The following is a 23,042-nucleotide window of genomic DNA, read 5'->3' as shown; positions in this document are numbered from 1 at the left end:
TGTTCTCTCCTTATTTAAGGAGAGTGAGTCCCCATGTAATAATTAATTTTGCTATTATCAATATATTAAAGATTTCTACTTGGTATCAGAGCTTTAGGGTTCAGACCTAGGGTTTCACGTTTTCTTGTCACCGATGGCTAGATTTTGGCAACCGGGGACCAGATCCTAGCGAAGAATTGTTTTTTTTTTTCTCTCATCTAAATTGATTTCTTCTTCCTCTAGTGGATCATAATAGGGAAAGTGTGTTTTCAGCAACGATATTTTCGTTTTGCGAGTCTATTTTTTTGTAGATGAAGCAATTTCCCGTCTAAATCTAACACCCTATAGGAAAACTGCCATATTGTTTTACTTAGTAGTCGAAAAATTGTTCCGTTTTTTGCGTTAGAAATTAGATTTAACAAGCTTTCCAAATAAGCTATAGCTCGAAATCTAATTTGAAGTAATTTGTTCTGGGCAGTTGTTTGAAGTTGACTGTTATGTATATTTTTGCATTGAAGGTTTTTTTTATTGAAACTTCTTAGAGGGTTCAGATTTGATTTGTTTGATGATTGATGGTATATGAACATTGGTATGGCTAATATGTCCAAGTTTGGTATAGACGAGTTTTGGTATAGAAGAGTTTGAACGAAACATTATACTTTTTCTGGTTAAGTTTGATTATGTTTTGGATGGTTCAATGTTTGTTATGCAATCTTCCTCTCCTCTCACAATTTGGGAAGAATCCCTAATGCTTATTGGTTGGTTGATAAACACTTTCATTTGTAAGGGTTTGACTCCCCTTTATTCTATGTAACATGGACACGCCACAATTTGAAAATAATTAATGTCGGATACATATTAATGTTTCCGTGTCGGACACATATCGAACACATGTTGTATGTGATATACCTTAATTTTTGAAATTTGCTGTGTCAAACTCTTCGTAGCCGTGTCGGATACGAGCACACCTATCCCGGCTATCCGTGTCAATCTAACTTAGCTTTTGGTGTTCAGCTTGTAAGGGTTTGACTCCCTTTTATGTCGTGGTACCGAGTTCTGTGGTGTTTCACTGGTATTTTGTTTTAAGCCCTTGTGTTGAGGAGCTTATCGTATGCTGCTGCTGTCATTGATGGTCCAGCTTTTCAGGGTTTGATTCCCTTTTATGCCGCAGTGGTGCCAAGTACTTTGGTGTTTCACAAACTTTCACTGCCTCTTGTTGAGGTGATTCATTGCTGTCGTCTTTTTTTTAAGCGGTCATTATCTATCTGTGAGAAGATGCTTATAGGGAGTGAATTATTGTATATGCCTTTGCATTTGAGGGGGAGTGCCCTGCTGCTGTCTAGCTGTTTTGGTTGCATCTCCCCAAAGTGTTCATGATTTTGCTTGGATACATCATCCCTGATGCTATGATTGGTGTTAATTTTTTATTCTTGGACCCAACTCAGTTTATGTTCTAGTTGATCAAGCTCTTCTATTGTTCGTTGCACCCAGTTCTCAAGTTATCTTTAGACGAGGAGCATTTGTTCTTGAAGCTGCCATGGCATATGTGCCTAGAGCCTTTTGGAGTTACCGAGACCTACGAGTCCAGGGCCTTTGCTTTTGTTTTGTTTATTGATATTGTTGCAGGTGCTTGTTCGAGGATGACGCTTGTGGCTGGAGCTTAGAGGTTTATATATTTGTATTTGGAAGGGATACTTTAAGTGATATATTTGTACATGCTAAAGGGGAAGTGTTATCTTTTGGTTACTTATTGGACTTGCAATCGCAATCCTGAAATATGCGTAATCTGTATATTTCGGCTTGAGGGGGAGTGTTGAGATACATATAAGTTCTAGTATGTGGTTTAGTCCCACATTGAGTGCATAGGAGTTAGAATGTGTGTTCTCTCCTTATTTAAGGAGAGTGAGTCCCCATGTAATAGTTAACTTTGCTATTATCAATATATTAAAGATTTCTACTTGGAGTGTTGATATATATATAAGTTAATAGTATGTAGTTTAGTCACACATTGAGTTCATAGGAGTTAGAATGTGTGTGTTCTCTTCTTATTTAGTGAGAGTGAGTCCTCATGTAATATTTAACTTTGCTATTATCAATCAATATATTAAAGATTTCTACTTAGACTGAGTGCATAGGAGTTAGAATGTGTGTTCTCTCCTTATTTAAGGAGAGTGAGTCCCCATGTATTTAACTTTGCTATTATCAATATATTAAAGATTTCTACTTAGACTCAATGTGGGACTAAACCACATACTAGAACTTATATATATCTCAACAATCATCTAATAAATATCATGAACTACATAAGCAGTTAATTGTAGCACATCTAGTTTTATAAAATTTATCTGGATTTAGTCAGTCATTGGACCAATATATTGCCATAAAAATCTTAAATGCTTTATTTATTCATGTATATTTCTATGCGTGTATGTGTATGTCTGTAGATTTTTTCCTGCGGTTTACAAACTATAGCTGGGGCAGCTATATTAATAAATGGTTGAGATGTGACTTGTTCCTACTTTCCTTTTTCAAGGTTTTGGGTTGCTGTAAGGTTTCAGCAGCTGCATTTACTTCGAAGATCTGCTGCGACGTCTGAGCTGGTTGTTGACTCTGGGATGATTGGATGGGCCTTCCACTCCGATTGTCAAGATAATTTGTTCACATCTTTTCTATCGAATGAACCATCCTGGGAGGAAATGCGGAATTTGGGTGTTGGATTTTGGTTCACAAGTGCAACACAGTTGCGAACAAGGGTAATTGACGGTTTACTAATCTTTAGATCTTAATTTTTGTTAATGCCTTGAGATCAGTTCTACTTATTAAAGTTCCCTTCATTTGTATTTCCATTGGAGTACTTGCCAATCATATTCATGAAACCCTGTGAAAATTTGCACCTTGTTTTTCTTTTTCTCAATGAAAAGAGACATAAGTATGCATCCATGAGAGGTGCTTTCCCTGACCATCTTTCCGTCCTGCACCATAAACCACTAAGGCACTAACCTATCGAAGCTGGAAAGAACAAAAAAATAAAGGAAAAGAGAAAGACTTTATATATGCTACGTTTATGTCAAAAGTCCATTTCTTTACTATCAGATCTAAAATTCTGAGTTCTGTAGTTCTGTATATAGCTTAATATTTCCATTGTGTTTTACATCTTTTATGAAATACTTTCATCTCAAAGTCCCAATCCATTCGGTTTATCTTGATGCATGATGATAAACAAAAGGTTTTCTTCCGTGCCAGACTTTCTATTGTTTAATCTTGTCTACCAAGCATGGTTTCTGTGACCTCTGTTTCCTTACCTTTCCAGCTTAATAAATTTGTTTTGCCCTTCAAAAACTAACATAAAATATCTTCCGTTTTACTATGTATTATATGTCAAAACTTTATCTGTGACTCTGGAGTCCAAGTTTTATTGTTAGCATTAGTTGTATTCTATGTAGTGGGTTTTAGTCCCATATCGGGGAGCTTGGAGCTGTGCCACGTGCTCCCTCCTTTCTTTAGACGAGTGAGGCCTGTATAATTGTTCACTTTGCTATTATCAATATATTCTAGACTTTTACTGTGTCAAAGGTTAGGCATTGTGCGGGGACTATGTTAGCTTCTAATACACCGCCACGCCCTGACAGGCCTTCGACATGTGTCCGACACTCGATTTGGAGTGTCGGATTTATTAATTAATTTTTAAAATTTCTAACACAACATGGACACGTAGTTAAATCCCTGAGTACTCGTCAAGTAACCATTGAGTACTCGCTAGTTGCTACTTAGCCGACCCGTCTAACAATATATAATTTTTTTTAACGAGTCCATAATGTATCCATGTCCTACTTTTTTTGAAAAATGTCGTGTCCACATGTCCGTGTTGTGTCGTGTGTCGGTGTTTGTAATTCATAGCCTCCTAGGCATCAGCTTGGCCTTTGGATTAAAACTAACCCCCATCGTACTGTATGCATGCAATTATGGATGGTGGTAGCATAGTAGTTCTTAAAACTTTCCATTGAAACTTCCTCTGCGAAGATGCAAAAATAGCTTACGATATGCAAAATTCCCAATAAATTAGAGACATCTCTTTACTCTTCCTATTTCCCTTTAGCTTTTGAAATTAAATATGCATCCGGATCATCTAAACCTACTCCTAGTGTTTGCAGTAAATGTTTCCGCCCAGAAATCTAAGTTGCAATAATGTTTTTACATCCAAAAAGCTCTTTCGGAGTCTTATTGAACGATTTTTATATCGAATTTGCTTACCTATTCCTTATGAAGAAAATATTTTTTTTAAGCATTAGGGAGAGACGGGTACTGAACATCCACAATCATTGGATGTAGGTGTCAGTTTTGGAATGGGACCTTTCTTTTCATTTGGATAATAACCTTTACAATAAGTCTTCCTAGATATGAAAGCTTTCGATCATGTGTCGTGGAATTTCCTTCAATCTGTTATGGAGAAGATGGGGTTGGTTGTGTTTGGAGGCAATGGAATAGAGTTTGCATCTTGATGGCTTGATTCACAACTTTAATTAATGGGGTGCCACATGGATTCTTTTAGAATTCTAGGGGATTAAGACAAGGTAATCCTCTTTCACTTTTCTTGTTTATCATGGTCACCGAAATTCTTAGTAGGATGACAACTTCCTTGGTGAATGGAGGTGTGCTCGATGGATTAAGAGCATCTAATAGGGAAGGGGCCATATGCATATCACGCTTGCAATTTGTGGACGATATTATGTTCTTAACTAGTGCCACGGTGGAGAATAGACATGCTTTAAAGAACCTAGTTGCTTGGTATGTGATGATTTCCGGCCTCAAGATCAACTTGTCAAAGTCTAAGATCTATGGTGTGGGTGTGGTGGAAAATTTGTGAGAGATTGCTAATTTGTTAGGTTGTGCTGTTGATTCCTACTACATATTTGGGGTTGCCCTTGGTAGCTAAAAGCAAATGGAGAGGTAGTTGGAGCAAAATGATAGAGAAAGTTGCTTCTCGTTTGGCAGGGTAGAAAGCTAAGTGTCTATCTAAAGGGGGGAGGTTGACTTGATCAAGTCCCACTCTTTCTAATATTCCGAACTATTATCTTTCATTTTACCAATTCCCTTTGGGAGTTATGAAATAGTTAGACAAGTTATTTAGAAGATTCTTATGGGTAGTGAAGGTGACAAATCGAAGATTCACTATGTAAAATGGGATAGAGTGTGCCTTTCTAAAGTAGGAGGGTCATTGGTGGAGAAAAGTGGTGGCGGGCAAGTAGGGAGAGGGAGTGAAGTAGTGGTTGATTAAGGAGCCGAAAATTATGTTTGGCATCACTCTTTGGAGGGGTATCACTAGTGGGTGTAGCGGGTGGGATACATTTGTGAAAGTGACTAATTATCTTCACAATACCGGAGAATCCATTTCTTTTTGGGATGGCATTTGGGCGGGGGAGACCTTGTTTAAAGAACGATTTGATGGGATCTACATACTTGCCTCTAATTAAAAAAACACTTATTTCGGCTATATGGAGAGAGGTGCTAATGACGTAGAATGAAACGTGGCACTTGGAAGGTGACTCATTGATTGGGAGATTGGAATATATGAAGATTTCTTGACAGCAATATATGAGTGGATAGAAACGTTAGAGAAGCGGATAAGAGATTATAGGGGTGGGATGACAATGATACCAAGTAAAAGTTAATGGAGAAGAAGTTTTGGAGAAAAAGAGGATACAACCTTATATCACTCTAATCAAGGTTTACAATAATAGAAACTGTCCTCAGTGGGCCACCTGCACAAAACTAAAGTAGCATTATGGGAGTCTGCCGGAGATGTCCTCCTGGAACTCTAACAATTCCTTTATAGTAAAATCATTTTACCAAGTTTTGGCTAAGAAATATTCATTGGTGGTGCTTGAAGAGAATGAAATCATCACCAATTTTCTATATAAACAGATTTGGAGAAACTCTATCCCACATTAAGTTGTTTTCTTTTGTTAAGGTACTTTCTTGGGTACAATGGGTAGGATTCAAACCATTGACAATTTGAATCAAAGAGGTATAAATCTTCCTAATGTGTGTGTGTTCTTAGAATATTAAAGATGAGCATCCAACTTAAGACCAACCAGCGATAAGTGGAGAGGCTCCAAAACTTATATATTTTTATGCGTCGCTTAACATATCCCATGTTAGACTAAACATCTCAACATGCCCCTCACATGTGGCATTAGTTGAGCCTAACACGTGGACAAACAAACTTGGGTTATGTGGAGTAAACAACATAGCCTTTTGGGCCAAACATAATAGCCTGCTCTGATACCATATTAAAGATGGGAATCCAATTTAAAACCAACTGGTGATAAGTGGAGAGTCCCCAAGACTTATGCGTGGCTTAAACAACCCATGTGGGACTAAACTTCTCAATATGTGTATTGCAAGGTGGTGGAGGAAGATGTGGACCACCTTCTTCTTGAATGTCCCATACTTTTGGAATTTTGTTACTATTCTACGCATCTTTCAATATTGCTTGGGTTCCACCCTCAAAGCTCTGTTTCTTTGTTTGGGTGTTTATAATAAGTGGCCCCAAATCAGGGTGTTTATAGTGTACTATGTTTGCCATGGGGTGGGTGGGTGTGTTGGGGGGTTTTTGTTTGTTTTTTTGTGTGTATGGGGGGGGGGGGGTGGAGAGAATCCGTCCATGATATTGTAAGGGACTGGGTCTGCAGAGGATGTTTGGAGTTGATTCTTATATTTGTTCAAATGCAAACGTCTTTGTATTTAGTTTCTGTCATGTCAGAATCTGTTCCCTACGAGCAGTCTCATTAGGAAGGTATTGGTCCACACAATTAATTATTCGAAGCCCATTGCTGGGAAAAAATAGGCTTGTTTTTGGTGTTAATGTCTTTTCCTTTTTAACAGTTTTTTTTACTGCAACGTTAAGTCAACCATTTGGGGTTGAGTGTCTCGTTTTAAAGTCCTTTGTATATGAGGATGGTAAACGATATCCCACAATTAGTAGGAATGGGTTGATGCCACTTGTCAATTCGCAAGGCTTTCTTATGTTTGGCATACTTCTCGCTGCATAATGTTCTTTAGGGTTGTCATTGCTCTGTGTCATGGGGTATTTTGAACTTGTAATCTTATTCTTTTCACTGGATCACCGAAAAGATAATAATAATTCTGATCTGGTATGTCTTTCAACTATATGATTGAATCTCAATAGAGGATGCATCATTTTCTTCTACTGATTAGATTTGTTCCTGGTTGCTTCAAGTCTTCAACACAACACTTATGATGTAAACCATACCTGCATGTGGAGATTTAGGTGTCTTTTCATATTTTAAATTATTAAATTCATGCCTTTCTCGAATGACTGTATCATCGTATTCTATCATTTTCAAACTTAATGTTGTTTATCTTCATTTTATTTGTTTCTCTAGTTATCTACAACATGTTACTTTTTCTTTACATATAACATGTGCAACCCACGTAGAGAAGAAAAATAGATAAGAATGTGCCGGTGTTGTCATTGCTATTAGTCTATAACCTTAATATAATGATCACATGAGATTGTTATGTAATACAGTTGTATTCTTATCTGACACTCTAATCGATCATGTAGATGGAGAAGCTGGCAAGATCACAATATCTTAAGAACAAAGATCCGAAGGAATGCGCACTTCTGTATATAGCTCTAAATAGACTGCAAGTTTTGGCTGGCCTCTTTCGAATTAGTAAAGCTGAAAAGGATAAGCCCTTGGTTGGGTTTCTCTCACGCAATTTCCAGGTATTATGTTGCACTATCTTTCAAGAAAAACTTTACTTGAAAAAGGAGTGAAACATCAGTATTGGGACATGGATGCTATGCATCTCATAGATTTGGTAAAACTATAAATTTTTGTTGTCTACTCCTTGGTTTCATCACCTATGGATATGCTTTTGTTGCCTGTAATATGGGTTGTTCCACTACCTTCTCAAAAGTCAAAACTTTTGCGATACAAGTTCTTTTTTTTTTTTGCTCGGTAAAAGTGATATTCCATTAAAAAAAGAAAAGTAGGCTGAGAAGGCCTACATTACAAGAGAACAACCGAAAAATAAATATTTACAAGCGATCAAACAAACCATAAGAAAAAAACAAAAAACCCCTGACATGCACCGTCACCCCATGTCTAAAAACATAAGATGATCCCATCTAGCAACAAAATCCTCAAAGAAGCATCCTCTAAACTCTTTGAAGACTTTAGACCACCGAAATACCAAAACTTTTATCGAGAGAATTGTCTTCTTACGCGAAATAGAGATGCCATCAAAGTGACGATGGTTTCGCTCTAGCCAAATGCCCCACATGATCGCAAAAGGTAATAAGCTCCACATGCGATTTCCAGAAGAAGAGAAAGGGCCATGACTCCAACCTTTAAGCAAATCCAATACCCGGCCCGGGCATACCCAAGTCATTCCAGACTCTAAAAGAAAAGCAAACCATATTTTCCAAGAAAAAGGACACCAAAGAAGTACATGATTCACAGACTCACCATCTTTTCTACACAACTGACAATAATTGACCAAACACATTTTCCGAAGTCTAAGATTATCAATGGTAAGGATGTGTTCCAAGGAAGCACACCATGCAAAAAAAGCAATCTTGGAGGGAATTTTGGACTTCCAAATTATAGTCCCAGGGAATTCAAGAATGGGGCTAGGACTATTACCATTAGACAACCAAGAAACGAAAGAAAAATAAAAAGACTTAACCGAGAAGATACCTTTATTGCTGGGACACCACACTCTTTTATCACCATTTTGTGCATTTGCATGCATTTTGATGTTGAGTAGTAAATTTTAGCTGTCAATCTGAGTAGCATATACAGACCTCTACTACTGACATGATCATTCATCAAGAAAGATGGTATCTATTTGGATGATTCTATGATGGGGAAACTTTTACTGTAGTTTAACCGTCAGTTGATAATGTAGGTTTTACAGTGGATCGATGGACACTGTGATTGGTTCATACTTCTAGGCATCCCCCCTTTCCCCTCTCTTTCTTTCACTTTATGTAACACATGGTGAGGATATCATATTCACAAACAATCAGCTCCTAATTCATCTTGTAGAGTGTGTTCGAGCGTCAAGGTGCGTTGTATAATGTATCTTACCTAGTTAGAGGAGAGAAGGAAGGGTAACAGTAAACATATCTGTATTGGCTCCATGGTTGAGAGTGTCACCAAACTGACAGATTTGCCCCTGACCAATTCAGTAATTACAATCTAAACCAAATGAAACAGGTCTCACTTTTTAAGGCTTAAAATTATGATGACCTTAAGCGATTCTGAAGACATTGAAGGCGAATATCCATAAAATAAGAATAATAGAAAAATAAATAAGAAGTTATCAAAACCAAAATGCGTAAGGCACACCTGTGATAAACAGAATTTTTGGAATGTGGACACAGAAATGGGAACAATATTTATCTTTATTTATGTGTAGAAGACCAGTGTACGATTATCTTTTTTATGGGTCCATATGACTTAAAATATTCTGTATAAAGGCCAAGAAGTCCAGTCTATTGCAATAGACATACTATATTGTTTGGAATTTTCTTCTTCCCTGTGTGCATGTGTGGTTCATCCAAAAAATTGATCTCTGAGTTCATATTTAGGATGAGAAGAATAAGGCAGCTGCTCTGAAGAATGCTTATGTTTTAATGGGGAAACATCAATTAGAACTTGCTATTGCTTTCTTTCTGCTGGGAGGCGATACCTCCTCTGCAGTCTCTGTATGCGCTAAAAACCTTGGAGATGAACAACTTGCTCTTGTAATCTGTCGACTCATTGAGGACAATGGTGGACCACTAGAACGACATCTTATATCCAAGTTTCTGCTTCCAACTGCAATGGAGAAAGGTGACTGCTGGCTTGCAAGCGTTCTTGAGGTATGTGTGAGTGCGTGACCTTAATAGTGAAATTAATCAAATTATAGGTCTGAATTTCTGATGAATAAAAGAGACAACTTTGCCTTTCTGGAGGATTATATTTTATATCATTAAGAAATTATTTGGCTTGTGACATTAACTTTTCTTTCTTTGCAGTGGACTTTGGGGAATTATCTTCAATCCTATCAAAGATTGCTTGGTTTCAAAATGGAAACACTTATGAACAAGTCAGTCCTCACTTCCAATCAAACTGCCTTTTTAGACCCCAAAGTTGGTCAATACTGCCTAATATTAGCAGCAAAAACTTTCATGAAGAACTGCATCGGGGAGCCTGCAGCTGCAGTGCTCACTAGGTGGGCAACGTTGATGACATCAATTGCTTTAAACAGATGTGGCCTGCCTGTGAGTTTGTAATGTTACTTTGGCAGGATTATGGTAGAAGTGTTTTTATCTCTGGGTTATTATTGTCTTAAAAGTAACACTTGCTATTAAAATCTAAAGTTACAAAAGATTATGTATCATTATGTTATTAGATCAGATGTGTTGCACATCACATGTTACACTGAGGAAACCTAAGTAACATGGCATATATTCTTTAAAAACGTTCCGTGTCAGACACAAAGAGACACGGACACGTTGTGCATACGATTTCTAACTAGGGTTTCTTTTATACCCTAAAATACTAAGAAAGTAATCAAATAACATAGTTACAACTCCATGATATGCCACTTTCATAGCTATTTGGCATAGTTATTTATTTGTTAATTCATAGTTATTTATTTGTAAAGAGGTGCTTCCTAATGTCTTGAGCCCAAGAATTAGCTGTGTAACTAAGGAATACTATCATTTCTTTTTAATTAGCTTTGTCCCTGTGTCCTACTTGTATAAGACCTCGTGTCAGACACCCTCTATCCATGTCAGACACTCAGTATCTGTGTCAGACACTGACACACATATCCTTGTCAATGTGACTCAAGAGGATTCTTTAGATATTTGCATTATTGAATACGTGTCAAGACCACAAATACACTGTAGATCACAGTTAACGGTTGAGATGACGAATTGTCCTTTTCTGTTGTTATTTTATGTTCGAACAGTATAACAAGGTATCTATAATTTGTTAATAAAAAAGCATGACTAAGCTGGTGGTCGAGGGTGACAAAGACACAATTATTTTTCATCAAATGGTCAGAGTCAGGAATATGGTTAACCAGTCATTTGGATTTTTTTTTGTATTAAGGGTGTTGAGGTTAGACGTGAGGAGTACTTTACAGATGATATTGTGAATTTCTATTTGGAGCTTTATTCTGAGCCTTGCGCCCTTGCCAGCTCCGGCCTTTGGGCTGCATTTCTCTGTAGGAGGGAGAGAACATTGAGAGAGACATTGATGCGGATGTGGCGTGGTTCACTACTAATATAGGTTGTGATCATTCTCTAAGCCCTGTTGATTTCCTATAGAATTTTATAGGAAATGAATGCTGGGAGATCATGATAAGGACGGTAGAGGACTTTAATAGCACTCTTGCTCATACTCCCTAGAATATTTTTGCGACTTTGATTCCAAAGAGGGAGGATGTTGAAGATATTAGTGACTTAAGTCCTATAAGCTTATAAGCTTAGTTGGGAGTGACTCTACGTTTGTTTCCCCTCAATTAAATAAAGTGATTAATTGTGTGGTTTCTCAGGGACAAGGAGGCTTCCTCCATGAGAGACAGATTCTAGATGGTAATCTTATCGCTAATGAGGTGAATGATGATAGGAAGAAGAGGGGTCGAGCAGATCGTTTGTAAGGTTGACTTGGCAAAAACTCATGACTATGTGAGCTGCAAGTTTTTGGACTACGTTCTTCTTAGAATGGGGTTTGGGGTTAAGTGGAAGGGGTGGATTTGAAAATGCATCTCGACTACATCTTTCTTTGTGCCTGTTTAATGGGTCTCTTGTTGGGTTTTCAAGAGTTCAAGAGGTCTTAGACAAGGCGATCCTTTGTCTCCTCTCTTGTTTATTTCGGTGCTGGAAGTGTTGGGGAGGGTGATTTCTAGGGCTATTAGAGGGTTTAAGAGTTGGGCGTGGTAATGTGCTCATTTCTCATCTTCAATTTGCTGATGGTACTATTTTTTGGGGAGACAATATTGAGCAAGTGAGGTGGTTGAGGCCTATACTTCGTTGTTTTGAGGTTCTTTCTTGGTTTTGTGTTGATATTTCTAAAAGCTAGGCGTTTTCCGTGGGTGTGGTGGGGGATGCTGAGGTGGTTTCCTCTGTTCTTGGTTGTGATGTGTTTTTTCCTACCATATAAGTATCTTGGGCTCCCTTTTGGCGCCTATAGGTCCAGGTCCATATGGGTCTGGCGGTGGAATGGTTTAGTAGAAAGTTGAGAGCATGGAAAGCCAGATATTATTCTACAGGGAGTAGATTAGTGCTTATTAGTAGCACTGTCTGATTTTCCTGTTTATTACATGTCTCGTTTCTCCACACCCAAGAGTGCAGTTCATAGGGTTGAATCAATCATCAGTACTTTCCTTTGGGATGAGATACAAAAGAGCGCCATAAGTCCATAAGTACCACCCTATGTTACATGGACACGCCATATTTTATAAATATTCTGTGTTGGATACGTATGCATGTGTCCGTGTCGGAGGCACCATGAACACAACACATATTGCATGTGATATACCTCAACTTTTTATATTTCAACGTGTCAGACACTTCGTATCCATGTCGGACGGATACGGACACACGTATTCGCGCAATGTAACTTAGGTACCACCTTGTTAATTGGAACTTTGTTTTAAACGGATACGGACACACATACTCCATTATTGTTCACCCACTACTCTGAACTTTACTCTATTTCATTCTTGTAGACCTACAGTGGATATTCTGCATTTGGTAAGTATTTAAAGTAGAGAATAAGCATATATTCACTAAGGCTAAACATTAGGGTGTGTTCCACATAATACTGTAGCTGATAAGCTAACTTCTCTAGGTATCTCAGAGGCAGATTGCCAATTTTTTATATCTTCTAATTGATGACTTGATGCCAACTGTTGTAGGGGATGATTCAGAAGGCAGAATCTTGGAAGGTTTTAAAAACTTGGAAAAGTTGGGTTGCCATGCCCACATCTGGCTTGTTCAGTGTCGAGCCTTTGATTGGGTTAAGTACCTTTATTGCATATATTTAGAAGTGCTGGGGTTAGGGATATAATGACATTGGAGTCATAGGCTTGATTGGAGATCTTTTTCTAAAGTAGATATGTTGCTCTGATAGTAAAATATGAAAATGTGAGAGGCAATAATGATTTCCATCCCATCATTTAGTGGCCTAGTCGGTAGTGCATATAAGATCACATCCCTATTCTGAGTTCCTTTCTGAAGGTTCTAAAGAGCATTGGATATGATGACAAGAATGAAAATATAATTATACGTGTATATAGTTGATTTATTATGGTTCTTTGCAAGAGAGAATTACTTCTAAGAAAGAGGGAATGAAGGAGCGGGTTTCTTATCTCTATGTACAGGAGAAAAAAGGGTATAATTTAAGAGCTCAAGTAAATCAAGATTTTGAGTCCCATGCTTGGTAACCACCAAAAGCAAGTTTCTGTAAATCAGAATCTCTCAGAAATAGTAGGGAACAATTAAGTCAACTTTGGGTTACTTATTTGAAGAAATATGAAGAGAGGAACAGCAAAGGTGTTAGAACATCTAAAAGTCAGATTTGAGAGCAACTTCAAGCAGGTCACCAAGTATTTCATTCAGAATTGATCCCAGTCAGCATTCAGAACTTCAGTTGAGTTTTAGAGATTAAATTCAGTTTTATGAGCCACAACCTAAGGCTGGGAAGAGCCGGAGGAGGAAAGTTGTATTCCTGGTGTTATATGCTTAGTGTCTACCCTTGTATATTTAGGGTTCCTTTCATATAGATTTCCCTGCGTTCCTAAAAGTTTTGTTAATACTAATCACTTAATTCAATACTGAGACTCAAAAAGCTAACTACCATTAAGAACACCAATAAAATAGTTGAATGTCATGCAAGTTTGTTATTTGAGATGTACTGTTGCATCACGAGGTGTTCCTCCATCACATAATTTTGGTCATTATTCTGGTCCTTAGAATTCGTTAGCACTTAGCAACCTATAATGAATCACGTGTATATATTGAGGGGTAACTCTCTCTCTCTCTCTTAAAAAAAGCTTTGTTTGTTGATAATCAGCTCATTGAAGAAGTTGTGAGCCTGCTTGAATTATAAAGTAGTAGTTCAAATGTTCCCTGCTATGTTTTCTTTGCAAACTTTCTACCCCCAAATTTTACCCATTCACCCATGCAAGTAGATTATTGTTATTATATTTTTGGCATCAGTTTCTTGAGCAAACTTTTTAATATTAGCTAGCACAAAAGAGATCTTGATGCATGCTTATCAGGGAAAGGAAAAGAAAAAAGGTAACATAGCTTGATGCATCCTTGTCAAAAGGAAATAGATCTTGATGTCCTAATAAATCATTTCAGCAGATATTTGCTCTTTTCCTCACTTGATACTTTTTGTTATCTGATAGTTCGTTTCTGATTTTTGTCATTTTTTTGTTTGAAGGTTGAAGCTTTACAGTGTCTATCATCTTCATTGGGCACGATCGAGAGTAAAGAGGAAGGAGGTGCATATTTGGGGGTTCATGGGATTTCCCTTGGAATACTGGAGGAATCCAATGATTCCTCAAACTGGTTGACAGGTGATGTCGCCTTGTGTGTGGAGTCCAACGATAAATTGGATATAGCATTGCATTACATTTCAAATTTGGTAATGGAGCACCCAAGCTGGAGAGACCTCATTTTACCATGTCTGAAGCCACTTGTTTCCAATGAGGGCTACAGGAGTTTTCAGTACAACCTCTCACTTGAGAATTTCCAGCATACACTGAATGCAGGACTAGCAACATTTGAGCAGAAATATCTTTTGAATCCTGTTCATCTGTTGAATATGGTAAGATGGTTTGTTACCGAGACATCTATTTCTTTTATTTGCTCGGATTTGTTGCCAATTAATTCTCTAGTTAGTGCATCCCACTGATATGTTTTTATTCTCGCAGATCTTAATCTATTTGTGCAATGTTGGAATGTGGTTTCTTGGATATCATATACTACATGGCTTTACTTCCCAGGCATATCCACAAGATAAGAATCATACATCTGACAGTATCTTTCAGAGTTCCCCTGTTCCGAAGATGATTCTTAAGTCAACCGAAGAAATCTCAAGTTTCTGTGCTCGGTATCTAATGTGTTGCAGTATAATTTACTCTCCTCCAAGTCCACCTCTCCCCGTGCATAATGTGTTAGGCACTAACCGATCTCATCAGTTCCATCTGTGGGATGTTTATATGAAGGGATCCATACACATACTGAACAGTTATAGAGATACTGTGAAGTTGTATTTCCCTAGTTTCTTCGCAGGAGATTGCCAAGATCTTATGATGGAAATCTTTACTGCTCTCGATATTTTAGAATATTATATTATTTTTACTTCGGCGTGGCTTCAAAAGAATGTGAAAGCTCTAGTTACCACAGTTCATCCCATGTTTGTCGCATATAACAATGGGCATACACCATCGAAAGTTGATATTGAAAATTTGAAGAAACAGTTGTGCAAAAATGTGGACTTAATGATGTGTGATTCACTTGGGGATAAATTAGGAGAGCCCTCAGATGCTACTCGCAAACAGTCACAACTTGAACAAAGGGGAGATTTATTGGTTTCAATACCGGATGATGAAAGATGGCAAATCTTAGGAGCTTGTTTGTGGAGGCACCTATCTGATTTCACCAGGAATCTGCTGAACCCTTTTTCGGACAGCCAAACAAATGATCGTTTTTCTAAAACTCGTTTAAGCGGACTTTCTTCCTCGATATATGTAAATGAAAGTTCTGAATCTAATTGGAAACTTACAGTGGAAGCACTCAAGCAAGTTCCAGGGTTCTTTGCTAAGTTTCTAGAAAGCACAGTTGCATGCGTTGCTTCATCTCATGCAAAACAGCTTGCCTCAGTTCTGAGTCTGAAACTCGAAAAGGAAGGTCCTGTTCCTACTATTTTGTGGTTAGAAAAATCTGAGCTCTCTCATTCTATAACTCCTTTTCTGGAACAAGAGTTTGATAGCTTGCAACTTATGAGCAATGAAAATGAGGCATCATTATTGAGAATATTGTGGGAAATGTCTGTAAATCCCGTGGAAGTACGTAAAGCGTTTTCCCAAGAAAATATGGGCTGGTTGCAATCCATTAGCCAGAAACTCTCCAAAGGCTGGACTGATGTACATAGAAACGTTCAGAATCTGTCCTTAGTTGATGATCAAGATAGTAGTTGTAGTAGTTCTGCTGATGGTGAAGGTGGGTTTCCTGGTGAAAGACGTTCTCAAGACAACAGTAGTTCTCTAAAATCCAGGCTAAAGGATTCAACCTTTAAGGAAATTGCATGTTTTCGGAATCCAGAGGAGATATATAAGAGAAATGGAGAACTTTTAGAGGTAACTCATCTTTTCTGTCTTGTTGACTTCTACTTGTTCCTGAATGTTGCTATTATTCAAGCCTATGCATCAGGAAAGGTGTTCCTCCATATTAACTCTGTTAGAGTTCTAAGGGACATCTCCCGAATTTTTTTATGAAAGTTTCTATTATGTGTTATTTTCTAATAATATATATTGTAAGTGATCTAAGGCTGAAACTAACCAAGGCCGTATCCTATTTCTCTCTCTTTTCTCTCCAACTTTCTTCTTTATTAACAATAATATAGTTTGACTACCTCCATTTCCATGAGATTTTTATGGATGGTTTCTTTTTTGTGAAGCAGGCCATGTGTATCAACTCCATCAATCAACGGCAAGTTGCAGTTGCCAGCAACAGAAAGGTTACAACTTGTCTCCACTCTAAAAGTTCCTTCAAGCGTCTGTTAAGAAACTCAGTAAAAAACAATCTGATAGCGTTCCTTGTTTTCTGCAAGATTTATCCATTGATTCTAGGTTTTATACATTCAGTTCCCTGCCTGTTTAAGTATAGTTCTCTCTTGGAAAAACGTCGATGCTGTAAATGATGCATTGGAGATACACGAATTTCAATTTAATTGTCGCAGTGATAAATAACCGACAGAAAGTTAAAGGAATAAATATCGGATAACATTATGGTTTTCCTTGCCATTATTTATCACGGAACTGATGGTTTTTGTAAGTTCCAGTTTTCATTTTTGATGAATAAAGCTCTTGTTAATGGCAAGGAAAACCATAATGTTATCCGATATTTATTCCTTTACTGGATGAGTACAAGAATGCGGAGCAATTGGGTGAATAAGGTGTCCATTCTGAAACTTAGACATCCTAACTAAGTTAGAACTCCGCAAACAACTTGTCATTTTACCATACCGCCTCAATAGTAGAAGACACCTAGAATAAGAACACTCTCATTCCTCTAAAGATCCTTAACTTGTTAATCTGTCTCACTGTTAGTTTGTTGGATTGTTTTGGCATGCAGTATTCACAATTTTTTGTTCTACTTAAAAGTCAGAATATTTTTATGCTGCAGGGTATACTTTTTTTTGAATGGAAGGATGAAAAAGCATCTAGGGACTACTCAAAGTATATCTGGTCTGAGGTAGATTGGCCACAGAATGGGTGGGCTGGCTCTGAATCTACTCCAATTCCTACATTTGTTTCTCCAGGCATTGGTCTCGGTAGCAAGAAAGGGGCACACCTTGGGCTGGGTGGAGCAACTGTCGGCTTGGGTTCTTTAGCAAGATCTGGAAGGAACTTGATGGGCAGCCAAGCTTTTGGAATCCCTGGTTATGGCGGCATAGATGGATCTGGCCTAGGTTGGGGTACATCAGAGGATTTTGAGTTTGTTGATCCACCGGCCACAGTTGATAACATTAGCACGAGGGCCTTGTCTGGTCACCCCTCCAGACCTTTCTTCCTCGCTGGATCTAGCAATACTCACATATATCTTTGGGAGGTATAAAATTATAATTATGTTTTCTTTTGTCTTATAAGTTTAATTCTGGTCTATAGGTTCCATTATTACAATTTATTTTAGAAAGGCACTTGAGAAGCTCTTTTTTCTTTTACTTTTTAATTGGAGAAACTCTTAATAGTGTTACCCAATCAGTCAATCACCCCTAAAGCCATTAATTCCCCTCTTCCCAGGTGAACGTGGGAGTTGATCCCAAGCTTTGTTATCAGGGGCGACACTAGGCGCAACTTGTTAGTTTCTCAACTAATGCCTTGGCGTCGCCTTAGGAACACCTCCTACAACAACCTGCAACTCCTGTCACTAAAACTTACTGCTGTTGACGCCTTTGCGGGGGGGCACCTCGGTCGCCTTGGCGCCGCCACCTCTGATAACAACCTGCAACTCCTGTCACTAACCCCAAGGCATTTGAGAAACTATAACAATAAGTACTGAAATTTTATTTGTCTTGACGTAAACTGTTATATCAGGTACACTGTTATATCAGGTACATATAGCCATATAGGGCTGTCAATGGATTGGTTTGGGTTGGATTATGGAAAATCCGAAACTGAACCGATAAGATAATTGGGTAACGGAAGCCAAACAGACCTGACCCGAACCAAAATCTATAAAATCAATTAAATCCTAAATCAATTAATTTTAGACACAATTGATAAAACCTATACAAAATTAATCATAAATATTACCACAATGTCATCTTATCGGTTCGGTGGAGGGCAAACTCGAAACCAAACCAATATCTTATCGGTTTGGTTTCGGTTCGGTGGAGGGCAAACTAAATTTCCAAAACCCAAACTGTTTTTTATCGGTTTGGTTCGGGTTGGTTATTGGGTTATCGAAACCCATTGACAACTCTAGGTACATACCAAGAAAAAAACGTTTATCCTCTTTTTTTTTTTTTTTTTTCTCTCTGTAGCTTTTTATTTTATTTATTTATTTTTATAATAATTTAGTTGAAATGAAAAAGGAAAAGTTTTGATTTGCTGACATGTGCATGGTTTATAATCTCAGAGTTAAGCAGTTTTTATGCAGCCATCTGTGTATAAAGTAATGTATACATCTTCTCGTTTTTATTTTGTAGTTCCATTATGTTAATCGTAGTTTGTAGCTTTTAATTCGCTGAAAACAATGACGATTTCATTAGTGACTTTTCAACTAGAAATGCAAAACGAATGATTTCAATGGTGCTTAGTTGTTGTAATTGAACTTTGGTTTTAGTAATGTGAGCTACGTGTCTGATTCCGTAAGAGTATGTAAGTAGCTTGAACTTTAACTTTTTGATGAACTATCAGCTATGTATATCAGCTTCATGGTATACATGAATGCAGTTTGTTTTTCAAGTATTTAAATTGAATGTGCTTCGTCTTTTCTTGTTTATAATTTTTTTTTCTAACTTGTTTGACAACTTTGAGACGGCAGTTATTTTTAAGCCTATCATAAGATTGGTATCGTAACTGCAAGGTTGTTTCGGCGTGTATACTACTCTCACAGTCCCACGTATAAAGAAACAATTCCAGACTCTTCAAAGAATTAAAGCAAAAATGAATAAATAAACAGAGAAATATAGCAGGCTTATTGAACCTTTCGTTTCAGAATCTGCAATTTAATCCACTTAGCTGCACTAAACTCAAAGAAATTATGAAATTAGGCAAGGTTTTGGTTTCATATGTAGCAAAAAGCTTTGGAAATGAGCTTTATTCTTATCTAAGATTTATATTGTAATTTAGCGGCAGATAGAACGGACAGGATGGAACTAGGAAAACAACGATGGGTCATTTTCTACCACGACCACGACACACACATACCCACACCCACACCCACACAGACATACCCTCTCTGTCTCTCTTTTCTGTGCAAGTTCTTGTTGAATGCATATTTTTCACATCTATAGTGTTTTAAGCGTGATGCAATTGTTGCAGTTTGGTAAGGAGAAAGCTATTGCTACCTATGGTGTGCTACCTGCTGCCAATGTTCCTCCACCATATGCACTCGCATCAATAGAAGCATTACAGTTTGACAATTGTGGACATAGATTCGTCACTGCTGCTTCAGATGGCACCATATGCACTTGGCAACTTGAGGTTGGCGGAAGATCTAATGTCCGCCCAACAGAATCATCACTCTGCTTTAATAGACATGCACTGTAAGTGTCAGAGGATGAAAATGCTTTGTCATTATTTGAGATTTCCAGTCTTACCCATGAGGATTTGATAATTTATGTGCGATGTGCCAATGTATATTCTGTCATCCTAACTCCTAAGAGATATGTATGAGATTTAGAAGCTAGATCCTTAATCATGACACATTTCCTGGTGGATGGGCATTTGTTGGTCACCTTGATACTTAGGATAGAGTAAGGTTCCACTATCAATAGTGCATTGATGAAGTAGCTATTAACTACTCTGACTGTTTGGGTAACTTTCTGTTAAACGTAGGGAAGTGGTCCTTCTTAGAAACTGTTCATCAGTAATTGGGTGGGAACTTGGGACAAATGCCATTTTCGCACAAATTCGGGAAGCCTTCAGTGATACGGATAAATTTTCTTTCCTCAAGATGAAAGTTTTTGGTGGGTTTAAATTGTTAAGAAGGTTGTAAAATTGGTTGCAGGGATGTGGCTTATGTTGCTGCAAGTGGGTCGGTGATTGCTGCTGCTGGATATTGCTCTGATGATGTTAATGTGGTGATATGGGATACTTTGGCCCCAACTGCCACTTCTCAGGCTTCCCTTATATGTCATGAAGGTATTCTCTCCTCTTTAGATGGCTAAACCTTAGACATACTTATCCAGGGCCTTGAGTAATAGCAAGAGTTAATTATTGCTACAAAAGTGGGATGGTTCTAAGCATGATTTAATGATTAGCACTCCCAAATGGCATGAGGAGTTTGAATCAATTGATTTATGATTTTTTGTAAATATTAAAAGCAGGACAGTTTATGCTGGTTGAAAACCAGAATGTCATTCTTAAGCACGAAATGTGAGTACAAGATGAATAAATTACAAAAAATTGAGTGAAGTATATATAGTACATTTGAAAGAGGGTGACGTAATTGAGAAGTAGAAGTGTTCTTTGTAAGTTTTTCCCTTCTGGTTAGTAATGTATCCATATAACTGTTCAGGTCTTCACAATTAATAGGCAAAATAACTGTGTCCAGGTCTGTCCACGTTTAAATTCATGTGTAGCAACATCAAAGAAGTTCACAACCATTAATCTGCATCTTAGCACTCAGGACTATGTTCTTGTGTGTTACATCTCATCTCCCTTTAATGAAGGTGCTAACCTGTTCATCTGCCTGTGTGAAGGTGGTGCTCGCTCCGTCTCTGTGTTTGACAGTAATGTAGGAAGCGGATCTATCTCCCCTCTTATTGTCACTGGTGGAAAAGGTGGTGATGTTGGACTGCATGACTTTCGCTTCATAGCAACAGGAAAGACAAAGCGGCACAGGCATTCAAATAGCGGTGAACAGAATCCTAAGCATTCTTCGAACCATGAAACTCATTCAGGGATTTCTACTAAATACGGTGAACAAAACTCGAAGGGAATGCTTTGGTATTTACCAAAGGCTCATACAGGTAAATATTCACAGTTAAAAATGGGATTGACCTTCTATTACAACCAAGAAACTATATATTGTCAATATTGTGGTATCTAATGAATATTTTGAATTTGATGGAGCAAAGGAAGTGTCACCAGAATAGCTACTATACCAGATACCAGCTTCTTCTTAACAGGGAGTAAAGATGGAGATGTTAAACTTTGGGATGCCAAAAAAGCCGAACTAGTTTTCCACTGGCCGAAATTACATGAGAGACACACTTTTCTGCAACCAAGCTCACGGGGATTTGGTGGAATCGTTAGAGTAATCTCTTCTCTTGAACTTAAAGTCGAGTTTTCGTTTAACCTTTGCCTCGGAAGAGAATGAATGGTTAGAGTGTTGAGCACGAAGTCGCTTTTGGCATTATTTCTTTGTCTAACCCATACCTTATGCTCGTTTTGCAGGCTGCTGTTACAGACATCCAAGTTCTTTCTAATGGTTTTCTTACATGTGGTGGAGATGGCACTGTCAAGATGGTCCAGATCAAAGGTTTCCCTTACACATAGGGAAAAAGCTACAGGAACAGGAAAAAGGAAAAAGATGGAAGCCAGTCCATCTATGAAACGTTTCTCGATGGGAACGTTGCTGACTGTGCTACAAAAATACCGAAGCTTTGTAGCCTTTGTAATTTCAAGGGCAATGGGCTGTCGTGTCTTGTTCTGTTTGTCTCATTTACCCATATGGTAACTTGTCGTCAGTTGCTTGTCTTGTTAACAAGCGTTTCAGTGATGAGGTCAGCGCAGAGCTGCTTCTTTCTCACCAGGTGGTGCTTCTGCTAGATTATCTGCGCATCAACTAAATTATCTGCTTGTCTGACAAGCAAGTATGAAGTATATGGTCTTGCTACTATGCGCCGTACCAAGTCCTGATGGACTCTTTCCTCTTGTTGACTGATTGGAGATCAGCTTCTCCATCTAAAGCTACCCGAGTCCCATGTTATAAAAACATTTGTACATTTCAGTCTTTAGCCAAATTTATCTTTGTAGCAATAATATAATAGAGATGGGACCAAGTAGTCATCTTGTTTCAAGTTTTAAGCCAGACTACCAGGTCGCCAAATACCATGGGGAACTTCAGAGGTGATGTTAGAGAGCTCTTATGATAAAAAATGTGAGCTTTCCCTTCTTAAAGGTTACCAGGACCAGCCACGCCGATTTTGTAGAGCTGAAATTCCTTTTAGGGCCGAATTCATGTCTTTTGTTGTACTGTTGTATCATTCTTTATTCATTTGTATATATGATTGTCTTTATCCTTCGAGTTTTGTGTTCATCAAATTCATTTGGTGCATTCCACTGCATTGATGTTCTTTGTAATAACTAACCGTAAAAGCGTGTCTGCCATGTTTTTACAAAATTTAACATTGTCCGCATGAGTGAACTTCGACTTCACAATTCATAGTATATATATTCATGAACTTGTTCTTTGTACCATAAAATAGTAACTGCATTGGGAGATATTGATGGTTTTACCAACTGTTACTGTGTAGAATATTCGTGTGCATCAAAGCCAAGCAAGCACTCAAACTGCGTAGACCTCACTGAACTATATAGACCCAACAAATCAGTTGAGTTTTCAC

General features: G+C 37.9%; 1 protein-coding gene across 4 annotated transcripts in view; it reads left to right on the top strand.

The window, feature by feature from the left end:
* Nucleotides 1-22,720, top strand: part of LOC147482202 (transducin family protein / WD-40 repeat family protein) — a 28,300-nt gene extending 5,580 nt beyond the window's left edge. For 2 of the 4 annotated variants that reach the window (XM_086575541.1, XM_086575544.1), the window contains exons 4-16: nt 2,513-2,732; nt 7,568-7,732; nt 9,605-9,877; nt 10,034-10,279; nt 14,460-14,846; nt 14,953-16,380; nt 16,704-16,760; nt 17,429-17,854; nt 19,792-20,015; nt 20,480-20,613; nt 21,174-21,443; nt 21,552-21,730; nt 21,871-22,720. In XM_086575541.1, coding sequence (XP_086431667.1) covers nt 2,513-2,732; nt 7,568-7,732; nt 9,605-9,877; nt 10,034-10,279; nt 14,460-14,846; nt 14,953-16,380; nt 16,704-16,760; nt 17,429-17,854; nt 19,792-20,015; nt 20,480-20,613; nt 21,174-21,443; nt 21,552-21,730; nt 21,871-21,972 — 4,111 coding nt within the window. In that variant the 3' untranslated portion in view covers nt 21,973-22,720. The other 2 variants (XR_015203556.1, XM_086575542.1) reach the window with 2 other exon arrangements.
* Nucleotides 22,721-23,042: the final 322 nt, after the last annotated feature.

The sequence above is a fragment of the Coptis chinensis genome, chromosome 8, assembly GCF_015680905.1.
Source record: "Coptis chinensis isolate HL-2020 chromosome 8, ASM1568090v1, whole genome shotgun sequence".
Classification (NCBI taxonomy): domain Eukaryota; kingdom Viridiplantae; phylum Streptophyta; class Magnoliopsida; order Ranunculales; family Ranunculaceae; genus Coptis; species Coptis chinensis.
This window is presented reverse-complemented; position numbering and strand designations above follow the sequence as displayed.